This window comes from Micromesistius poutassou (genome assembly GCF_964030765.1).
Source record: "Micromesistius poutassou genome assembly, chromosome: 3".
Classification (NCBI taxonomy): Eukaryota; Metazoa; Chordata; class Actinopteri; order Gadiformes; family Gadidae; genus Micromesistius; species Micromesistius poutassou.
The window spans coordinates 11,286,220-11,298,288 of record NC_140273.1 but is presented as its reverse complement, the minus strand read 5'-3'; the positions used below and the strand labels follow the sequence as shown (position 1 = coordinate 11,298,288).

Here is a 12,069-nt window from a genome sequence, read left to right as displayed (position 1 = left end):
GCTAGTTACAGTAACAGGTCTGTGTGAGCAGTGCTAGTTACAGTAACAGGTCTGTGTGAGCAGTGCTAGTTACAGTAACAGGTCTGTGTGAGCAGTGCTAGTTACAGTAACAGGTCTGTGTGAGCAGTGCGAGTAACTAGTAACAGGTCAGCTGGTCTGTTCTGTAAGGGCAGTGGTTTGTGTCTGCGGGGCATCGCTGAAATGTCACCGCGCTCAGTGACATTTCTCTTATTGACGGCGGCAGTCGAGCGACCTCTGTGCTTTCAAGCTCGTCAGAGCGTTGTGGTGCCGGTTGGGCTCTCGTTGAGGGAATAGACAATGTGCTGGTAGAATCAACCCAGCCCTTTAGTCCCACAGTGTACACGGTGTTCTCCTCAGATGAGACCGTGTAGTGTGGAAATGAATCACTTGTGTTCATTGTGAATTCTGTAAAAAGGTAGGTGAGCGTTCACCGTTTTTCTAAAACGAAGGGAAATATGCAGACGTTCACCGGGACATTCGAATCACAAGGCAGATTCTCCAGTACTTTGGCCTTACTGATATAAAAGCTGTAAAGATGCACTGAATGCAGCATAGAGTCAACTGATTACATGGCCCATTCAACGGCAAGCTACATTCTCTGACTTCTATTGAGGGAAAATAAACCACATTGAACCACAAAAAAACAGCATCCATATGTTGGTTACTGTGTGTCAATCCCTGTATGTGGGTTATATGTGTGATGGGGGGGACCTGTGGGGACGCTATACATTGAGCCTGTCAAGGGCACGTAGCTTTGGTTTCAGTAGTAGAGGGGACGGTTTCCTCGCTCATGCCTATGGAGCCTGTATGCCGGGGATGTATACATGGGAGCTCGACATACAGAATAAGACACGTGATAGGATCATGGTGATCAGCACTACTCACCGCAGCGTTGGGCTCGATGAGACGCCACTGCAGCTCCCTGGCCTCCTCCCACCTCCCCTCCACGCACAGGCGCTCCAACTCACACACCTGGCGTCCAAGCACGTTAGCCAGCGCACACACGCCACCTACCGCACCTGAGGACCAGCACAGTAGGGTCAGACACATGCAAAGGGGAAAACTTGTCTTTCTGTTTGATTTGGCAAAGATATGGGATGAGTCAATTGTAATCCAGGTTAGTGGAGCTGTGGAGACATAGGTATAATCGGTGTGTGTTTGTGTGTGTGTTTATCCTGGAATATTTCACCCTTCAGGTGACACCAAATTCCAGAGAAATTAGAGAAAACATATCTAAACTCAAATTACAACACCCCACATTGCTCATTCAAGGTCATCTTTTTCCAATTCAGACTCGCAAGCATTCCTGTTTTATACTTCTAGATGGTGCATGAAGTGTGTGTGTGTGTGTGTGTGTGTGTGTGTGTGTGTGTGTGTGTGTGTGTGTGTGTGTGTGTGTGTGTGTGTGTGTGTGGTCACATGATGCAGAGACACACAGGGAGCCGACACAGCAGGATAAAGTTTCCCCTGTGGACCTTGACAAACACAGAAAACACTGCGGAGACATTGATTATTTACCAACCATGATGTGCACTGTACATCTGTTGAACATTAATATTGTACTGTATAAATTATGAAGCTGTCCTCCAGAGTGTGGATGGATTTCCGTTATGATGAATAGACAGTAAGCGATCTGGGTTTCTATGGCTGTCTGCTCTTATTGGATACCATCAATCCCCTGTACCGCTAGTCTGAGGAGCCTCCCGCTGCCAATACCTCCCAAACTGTAACATGCACTGTGAGGCCATGACGCCCTGTGTCACCGGGCAGGATCGGACGGAACCACCCCCTCTTATGAGCGCCTGCGTTGACTAGCCGGGCAGTAAAGGATGACTGAAGGGGAAGACGACTTGTGTAGGTGTGTGGTCGGGGGTTCCAGGTGAGTTATGGATGCGTGCAGAAGTAAATGATGAGGCAATAACGATACAAAAAGTTACGCTTGTTAACAGGTTCAAACATGGGTGAGAAATTGATGGCTTGGTGATCTTGGGGCCATCGGCCCTTGCCCAGGTGCCATTGTGAGAAAGGCCCAAAAGGCTGGAAGTTTTACCATTACACATAATGGAAAAAATATATAGAATATCTTATATGTATCCTACATCGATCGTATCTAATATCAGCTCAGTTGTATTCTACCGTCCTGCTCCCCCCCCCCCCCCCCCCATACATATCAGATGAGTGACAGGGCCAGGTGTGCTGGCTACCTAGCCGGCCCCAGTGACTGACAGGCCAGCCGCCCAGGCTCTGAGTGACAGCTCTCAGGACTCCTTAATAACTACACTCTGACGGTTGAGTGACAGCCGGAATCCCCGCCCTTCCCGCTCACGGTCCTATCGGGGTACAGCTTTGGACCCCGTGAGGACCGTGCTGACATAGAGCATATTGACATAGAACCTCTCTCTCCGGTGCTCCCTCCCCCTCTCTCCGTCTACATCCATCTCTCTCTCCCTCTCGCTCTCTCCCCTCCCGTCCCTCGGACACATATAGATAAAGGTATATCTGTGTATAAGAGGGGCTTTGACGTGCAGCGTATGACTCATTAGGTTTCTGAGGGTATCGAATCATAGCTTATCCCGCAGCGCAGCGTCTAATCCATTCCACACGCGCTTCATACGTGTTCCCCATCGCAAGCAGCCTCTCCCGCAGGCCTCTCTGGCTCGCCATCACGTTAGCCTGATACCATGCTAACCTCTCGCTAGCTTGCTATCCTGCTCGCTACTAACATAATTCTAGGTTTCTACCATGCTCACTCGCTAACCTCTCACTAACAGGCTAGCTCACTACCATGCCAGCTCGCTAGCTCGCTAACCTTTCGCAAGCTTGCTACCATGCTACCACCCTAACCTCCTGTATGGTGTGAGATATGGGACTTAATTATTGAAATTGGTCGAAAGAAACACGGCTTAGTCTTCAAAAAAATTTAAATGATCCTTGAAAATTAAGGAATTAAGTCCTGTATCTAGCTCCATACTCTGGTGCTGACCTCTCAGCACTTTTTCTTTACTCCTTATTTTGATGCCTTTTAGTAAAAAATAGCTGACAATGATAAATATTATATATACCAGCAAACAATAACAGCTTAACTGCAATTAATAACTAAAAGCAATGACATCATGCACTAATAAACAAAATCATGTGTGTGTGTGTGTGTGTGTGTGTGTGTGTGTGTGTGTGTGTGTGTGTGTGTGTGTCTTACCAACATTGTAGGCCGCCATTAGGAAGCCTGCCGATCCAGCCAGGACCTGGAAGTCCAGACCCCGGGTTTTATGGACCGCCAGGCCAATCCGTGTGATCTGGACACAAACCCAGCATGTCAGGGGTGTGGAAGAGAGTGTGTGTGGCAGGGGGGTTATGTGTGTTATATGTGTACATGTGTGAGAGTGTGTTTAAATCCCTCCTCCAATCTACTAGCTGTCAGACCAAATATTTGTTATGTTTTACGTAGATAGAGAGAGGGAGCGAGAGAGAGAAAGTCCCAAGTGGACAATGAAAAAAAGTGAAGGTGTCTTCAAAAGAGAGGAAGAGGAGGAATATATGAAGGATGGGGGGGGGGGGGGGGAGGTAATGCATAATTCATACGCTCGCTGTTTTGGTTGCCTTTCTACCCCTGATGTCCTTTGTCAATCCAGATATGAAGGCACCGTTTCCAAAAAAACCTGGAGCGCAGACCTAGTTCAAAGAAGAACAGAGGAAGCTCCCCAACCAGCCCATCCCCCACACACTCTACCCCCAAAACTACCGCCAGATCCCCAGGGGAATCCAAAGCAGAGCCTCTAGCTCTGAGGTTCCTTGAAAACCTCTTGAAACGTCTATTTTTACACCATTTGTGTGTCAGTCAATCTTCTCCTGCCCCCCCCCCCCCCACAAATGTTCCTTCCCAACACGCATCAGTCAATCTATCCTGCTGCGGTAATAGATGCCCCCCCGCCCCCCCTGGATGTCGACAGAACAGACAAGCATTTTAATATAAAGCTAGCACGCCCCGGCCGCTATTAGCCTAATTACTGTGGTCTCTATTGCAGGGGGACCCCTCCCTACCCCCCCACCCCCACCGCAGGCCATCCTCTTTCCATTAAAATTAATGAATTTTAGAAAGCCTCCGTCTTCATTACAAAAGAACCTCTGCTCGCTACAAATTATTTCCCCGCCACCCCTGCCGAGGAGCCGTGCTGGGCCCTGCTTTGATCAAGATTTAGGGGTAGCCTGCTTATTAAATATTGTCAGATGGATTAAATATTATTCAATATGATCAAATGGTAGACTAAGTCTATCAGCAGAGATAAAGTGTTCTTTATTACACATAATCACATTTTAGTACGAGACTAACCGTAGTACAGACCTAGATCTTAATTAAATATTATTACTAATCCAACCCTATGGCTAGAGAAAGTAGAGAAAGTAGTAATATGCAACTACGATTAAACATAGTTCTATGAGTAGGACTGGTTTAGAGGATGAGGTCTTTATCATATTTGTATTAGATTGTCTACAAACATGTGTCATTTGTACATGCTACACACACCAGGAATCCAAGCATTTTATGGGCCTGAATGCCTTCAACTTGTTATTCTTTAACAAGCATATACACTGGACCGATGGAAACGGAGAGTCCTGCAGTCATTTGTTGGATAAAGACGTTTAAAAATCAGAACCAATGAAAATATCTGGAGAAGTTTGGCAGGTTTTTTTTACACACGTGGACCCGAGTGTGCACATGGACCTGATAGGACTGTATTTACTCAAGCAAGAGAAAATGACAACCTGCTCCGAAAGTTTGAGTAAAAAGCAGAAGTATGGGATCAGTTATTGTAATAAGTATACAAAGAGATTAAAAAATAAAAAAATATATATGCGAGAAGGACAAGGAATAGATTGTGTAGCGTGTGTGTGTAATGGTGTGTTCACACCAAAAGCGACGGGGTAACGTATAGACGCATTCCAGGCGACAGGCACCTGGAACGTGTCTATACGTTGCCTTTGTATGGAGTCGCCATAATGATGATGGAAGAAGGCTCCAGAAGGGGAGGTGTCGTCGCAACATCCTCCAGCACGCTGCTAATCCACTTCCCGCCTGAACACTAAAACTGAACTGCACAGCTTGCTGCAGATCACACATTTGACTGATGTCATTCTCAGTTATAAAACACACACGCATGTATGCACATACACACACTACACCACACACACACACACACACACACACACACACACACACACACACACACACACACACACACACACATACACACACACACACACACACACACACAATCTTGAACATGTGCTCTAGCACTCACACCCTCTCTCTCAGTTGTAAGTGTTCGTATTAATGGTGTCAAAGCTTTATGTTCTTTAATTACATTATAATTAAGTAGTCACAAATGAGGTGTGGAGGGAAATTATAGTTTTTCATCACTGGTGAGATTCTTTTTATTTTTCAATTATCTTTTCAAAAGAAAAAAAAAAAATCTCAGATTAAAAGTTTAAACCAATTCTAACCTACTTTTTTTCACTTATATTTTTAGGAACTTTAAATTAAATTACATTTTATTTTTTATGGAAAAAAAATATTAAATCGATTTTGTAGAACATTATCCAATGATAAACATTAATAGTTAAAGTCAAATTGAATTAAAGTTGTAACACAGTTAGTAACTAATTAGCTTCTAACACGGCTAAATAGCTGCCTAGAGAGCTTACTGCTACCAATACAGATTACTTACTACTACCACAGCTAACTAGCTTTCTATGATATGCCGACTTGTTTAACACACACACACACACACACACACACACACACACACACACACACACACACACACACACACACACACACACACACACACACACACACACTGTTGTCTTGTGTCCTTTAAATCGAAATAATGAAGTGCTATTCAATTATTTTTTAAGGTGTATGAAACACATTCATACTATTTACATTAATTCCTGAAAGTAATATATGTCTGACTTCAATATAATTAATCTATGTGTAATTATGTTTATCTTTATTTTAGATTGTACCTTAATAGAAATCCCAGTTTTAAATATCATCAATGTGTTGCCAATAATATGTTAATTGTGTACACATCTAACATTTGCACTTTGTTATCATTTCAATTCATCATCTAAGCCTATCAATTAAGTCTTCTTATTGTACGGCAAGCCAAAGTGGACAAACTCATTTTCCTTATCAAAGACAATTCCCCAACAACTATGATTTTTAAGATAACAGGACATCAGGCACACCATAATAACCAGATAAACTAACTAGCACTACTTAGAGTTGCTTGAAGGATTGGGTCTCGCATAGGGTACCGTAATAGTGTGTGTGCAGCTACAATGTGTTCTTTGTCCAAAGTGATCGCAGTAAACTGTGGGACCACTGATTCTGACAATGTTCTGTTTGTATTTTGAAGATTTACAATTTATTCACTCTTATTTTCGATTTACTTTCGACTTTCGATGCACTGTTGAGGATGGCTGGAATGAGTGCTGCTTGTTGTTCTATTAATGTGCACAATCATTTATAAAAAATGTGATTGATATAATTTAACTTCACCCCATGACCCTGAGACTATTGAAGTGTTTAACCAGTGATGTGAACATTTTTGTAACACTACTGATACTATAATCCAATCCAACCACTAAGGCTTACCTTTTAATCACAAGTTCCCCGGTATATAAAAAAACAAACCACTAGATATACGGTAGAGTTTATAACAACTAGTTATACGGTACTAGTAGTATTAGCATTATCAATAATAATAATAATATTGTCTATAATACATATCCCCTGACCACCCTGCTCTCCAGTCCTAACCCAGGGCTTTGAAGTGCTCCTTACGTCTCCGCCGCTGTCCTTGAGTCCCACAATGTTGGGGTGTTGAGCCAGGCGACAGACGGCGTCCATGGGCAGCTCCAGCCCCGTGTTGGCCGGGACGCTGTACAGAACCACGGGCACGGGACTGCTGTCTGCCACCTGCACACACAAGAGCATCCGTTACAGCCATCACAGGCCAGACATGAGTTTTGCACAGAGAGAGCAAAAGAGATTAAGAAAATTTTAAAATAAACAATATATTTCATTTAATTGATAACGTCTACAACCATTAAGGAACATCTGACATATATTAACATTTTATTTATTAAAGTACATTCAAAATCTGGAGATGTAAAGATCTACAACCTTTAGTAAGGTCTCCTAACATCTAATATAAACATAAATCAACCAAAGTCTAATAACATCTACTAAAATATGAACTAGCATCTTCTAAACTATTAACTTATATCTGCTTAACTATTTACTAACATCACTAAACTATTTACTAACATCTTTATCATTGACTAAGATCTTAAAACATCTTCTAAACTATTTACGAGCATCCACTAAACAATTTACTAACATGCTAATATTTTCAAACATCTACGTAACGATTAACTGACTTGAACTAAACTATTAACTAACATCTACTAAACTATTGGCTAACCTATACTAAAGTCTACTAAATTAAAATGTTTACTAAGGCAAATCTGCTGAGGTTTATTCAACTGAACTGACTCATCTAATAACAAGATGTGTCAATCATCCAAATGCAAAAGAGTGGACGTGGTGATGTCATGATGGTCTCTGGCCGTCCTGTGAACCTAGGTAAGGGCACGAGGAGAGGGGGAGCTGGAGCAGTACCATGGATGCATCAGGTGAAAGTGATCGGAAACTAAATCCGTGTTTACATGCTTATCCAACTGTGATCACAAAGATTCTCCGTTCAATTATCAGTTCATGGCAACTTCATAGATTAGCTTGTCAACATTATGTACATGTGCTGAATATTTAGAGAAACGGGGCACCTAACACCTGAATGCGTTAATTGGATTTGGGCCTACTGTGTGTCTGGAAACACATCCCTGACTGAGGTCTCGACGTGTTGTTTGCATTTGAACATGAACTATTATATATACTTAAGCAGACCCTACTTTAAACAATGTGATGAATGTAAACGAGAGAACTGCTTCCCATTATCTGGTTATGCCACAAAGAACATCGATCCCTGTGATTAGTTTTTCCTTTCTCCTTTATCTGTAGACTTATTTCATATATGGCTTCACATGGATCTTCTCTAGAAGTGGGATGTTAGGCTCTAACACTGACAAAAATCGACATACATTTTACCTCTAGTCTTGACTCCAATATAATGTAGACTCAAATAGGGGCCAGGCAGGAGAGTTGCATGGCTAGGTTGTGGGTTTGATTCCCCCATGTCCCCTGCCAACCTCAGAAGCTGCAGTCTGTAACTATTTCAAATTTGATTCAAATATCATTACACATTACAATCTAATCATCCAATTAGCTGAAAATGGGATGTGTTTATACTCCCATCATGTGAATGACAGTAAAGCACCTGCACCGTATACCATGAATGTTACATCTAACCATTGAACCAGCTGGCGTGGCGTTGCTTCTTAAAGGAAAGGTGATGAGGTGAGAAGTTGCAATGTGGCCTTTACAAATGAAAATATTTCAGCTTGTGCAAACTTTACAAACCAACTGACTGCTACTTTTAGTATTGTAGAGAATACATCAGAAGCACATCTCTGTGTTCTGATCCCCTCTCTGTAGCAGAGAAATCATCAGAAATAACTCTTGGTGATTGGTGTTTAATTAGTCTCAATATTTAAGACTAATTTATTTTTTCTCTTGTGTTGCTACTCTTTTAACAGCATATTAGATATTCTGTCAACAGCATATTAATATATTAAATAAAAGTAAAAACTAAACTAAAAAATATCAGTTACACACGTCCACCTGAACACACAGAAGGCTTTACAAGAATCCCCCAACCTGCAGGGTGTTTTCTAAAAGCTCAGTTTTCAGTGACCGAAAACTGTTATTTTGTGGGGACAGGATGCCAAAACGCAGACGAAATACAAAGTTTCCATAATATCTGTGTATGTGTGGACGGGGCGCTAAGTGGCCTCTCTTAAGCGGCCTCTCTTAAGCAGCCAAGCTGTCTGTTGTCATGGTGACGTGACACTGCTGACCTGGGTGAAGTGGTGAGTGAGGGCACGGCTATCCATCTTGCCCTTGTAGAAGCAGGGTGTCACCACCAGCACTGCATTCGCCCCCACCCCCGCCATCCTCCCCGTCATCTGGACAGTAGCTCTGGTGGCTGGGGGGGAGGGGGAGGGGGGGAGGGGGAGGGGGAGAGAGGGATGGAGAGAGTTAGAAGAGGATGGAGAGAGAGAGAGAGAGAGAGAGAGAGAGAGAGAGAGAGAGAGAGAGAGAGAGAGAGAGAGAGAGAGGTTAAGACAGGTGGATGGGAGGCAATCTAATTTAATCTTTATACACACAAAAACATTTTTACAAACTCTCTCACACACACACAGACAAATATAGAATATTTATACTTACACATAAACATAAATAGTGTCATGTACACACACACAAAAACTTACATTCACATCCTGATCCGGCCATGACCAGTTTGTCTCTGGGCAGCGAGAGGCGGACCCTCCTGACCACCTCCACCCTCTCCTCCTCCGTCAGGTAAGGGTACTCTCCGTTAGAGCCCTGCACCACCAGACCTGTAGTTCACACACACACACACACACACACACACACACACACACACACACACACACACACACACACACACACACACACTGTGATTTTGTTTTTCGATACATTAGATTTGGGAGCACGGAAAATCCCTGGTGTGGCCCAGCATCTAAACTTGTAATACTAAAGGTAGGATGATATACACACAATAAATATCAACAACACTATATATATATATATATTTTTTTTTTAAAGCTATATAGTTATGCCGTCTTGTCTTAAAGGGCCTGTTCGAGACAGTTAGGAATGATTTCCAACAGGGGGCGATATACATCCGTGACGGAAGGGCTATCCTTGAAACCCATAGCAGCTTCCTGTTGGCTATGCTGGTTCATCTGGCCCCGTACGATCCGGTTAACTCACGTCCCTTGGCAAATTATTGATTTAACACAACATCGGAGTTTATTATATACATGAAACCTTGCTGCGCCCTGGAGCAATAGACGTTTCGACAATTAGCAGGATAATCCTTGTTATAGACAGGGAAGGTCAATAAGCCATGAATAGTCTAAACATATGGGATCTGCAGAAGCACTTTAATTTAAAACATTTTTTTAAATAATTCTCAGATATTAGTTTATAAAGATATGCATGATATGCATATGCATGTTTCCGAAGACGGGTTATGCAATCGGTGCTATTCTCCGTCGGCCTATAACTACTACCTTTAAATGGTATCTTTGCATATTTCTGCAGGTTTTCCTCTAGTTTGTGATAGTCCAGCTCTTCCTGCTCTGTGAACGGCGTGGCAATAGGAGGGTATATCCCGCTGATGTCGAGTCTCTGACCCGTAGCCTGGGATGCGGTGCGTTTCCATAGCGTAACGTAAACCCCTCTGGACAGGGCAAACATATTTTTTACAGCTCCTACACCTAACATGTTGATCGACTGGAGACAGACACAGATGGCTCCAAGATGAGAACTGAGTGCATGTGTCGCAACCCCTCCAGTTAATGACTAAACCCCTGGTCTGCAAACATTGACTTGATAAAGACAAACGTCCCAAAGTAGAACTTGCCTGCCCCAGCAACCTCATCTACATTGTCAAGTTGAATCCTTCCACGTTTGGACTTGCGAGGTGAAGTTGACTGTCACACTGACGCTTGTTGGGTGACGACATTCACCGAGTGCCCCGCCCACGACCTGTTTTAAAGATTGTATGTTGGTTTAACATAAACTTCAATAAATGTGACGGTATTTTTTATTTTTATTTGTACGTTTTCTAAGAGTGTTTCATGGATAAAGTTGGTCCATGTTATAGCCAATAGGCCTACATATCCTGATATTTGTAGCAGGATGCTTCCATTGCTGATGCAATACCGCCCCCTGCTGGTGTTCTGCAGACCTACATTTCACTTTAGTATTATTATCTGTGTCCATTCATATAAACATAACTCGGCTCATTAAATATGCTAGATTTAATTATATATATATATATATATATATATATATATATATATATATATATATATATATATATATATATATATATATAATACAGTACAAGAAGTAGGCCTACAAGACAGGCAATAGGTCTTCATCCTTTCAGCAAACATTTGCGTATTTTATTCGACATAATTGTGCAAGGAAAGTCTATTAAACCCAGTCTATGCTTCACCCTCTGTAACTTTAAATAATTTTGAAAGTTTCAAAGTTTTAGTTTTTATCTATCTGCAGACCTTAGGCTACGCCCTTTTTAAAAATGGGAACACAGGTGAACAAGGTTTTTTGTAGCATGTTGTTGAATCATTTACATAATAATTGTAAAATGTTATGTTCGGGTTATTTTTCCGAGCCAAGTGATGCAACTATCAGCAATATGCATGCTGCCTTCACCACCGCTTAACTCAACCACTGTCCTGCTGCTTGTGGTGGGCGCGGGGCCCCACTTAAGATGCAGAGCCTCCTTCCATGGCGGTCTCAGAGGAGGATGCTCACTGGTTCCGCTGTGGTCGACGTGATTAAGGGCAAAGGAAGCGATATAAACCGCTCAATGTGATAACAAGGCTGAAGCGATGATCGACATTAGGCAGACACATTTATAATCGGTCGCATTTTTCTTGATAACATTTCACTGTATACTTTCAGCATCCATGTATCCAATGTCGATGAAGCAGCGATCTGATAGGCCTACGAAGCAAAACAATCAGGTTTCAGATGTATTCAGTGTGGGTGCTGCTGGAGGCTCTTTACGCACACAATCACATTAGGCTGTTATGGTTACGTCATCGCCCACAGTCGGTGGGCGAGATTCTCCAGCGATACAGTACAACAACACATCATCATCATCATCATCATCATCCTCTTCTTCAACGCCGCTTACTGCGGCTCGGCTCGTGCTTCCCGGAGCCAGATGGAGCGTGAGAACGGTACCGCGTGCACGTGACCAGGGCTCGCTGCTGGAGCGAGCGCCTTGTTCACACCGCATC

At 42.8% G+C, this 12,069-nt stretch overlaps 1 protein-coding gene across 1 annotated transcript in view; it reads right to left on the bottom strand.

Annotated features, from left to right (window-relative positions):
* The window catches only part of hoga1 (4-hydroxy-2-oxoglutarate aldolase 1), an 11,828-nt gene extending 1,161 nt beyond the window's left edge, over window positions 1–10,667 (bottom strand). Inside the window, exons 1-6 of the mRNA XM_084465624.1 lie at window positions 10,306–10,667; window positions 9,478–9,606; window positions 9,064–9,191; window positions 6,869–7,003; window positions 3,218–3,314; window positions 907–1,040 (exon numbers count right to left, since the gene is read on the bottom strand). Of these exons, the coding sequence (XP_084321750.1) occupies window positions 907–1,040; window positions 3,218–3,314; window positions 6,869–7,003; window positions 9,064–9,191; window positions 9,478–9,606; window positions 10,306–10,519 (837 nt within the window). The 5' untranslated portion in view covers window positions 10,520–10,667. The remainder of the gene's footprint in view (window positions 1–906; window positions 1,041–3,217; window positions 3,315–6,868; window positions 7,004–9,063; window positions 9,192–9,477; window positions 9,607–10,305) is intronic.
* Between the last annotated feature and the right edge of the window lie 1,402 nt (window positions 10,668–12,069).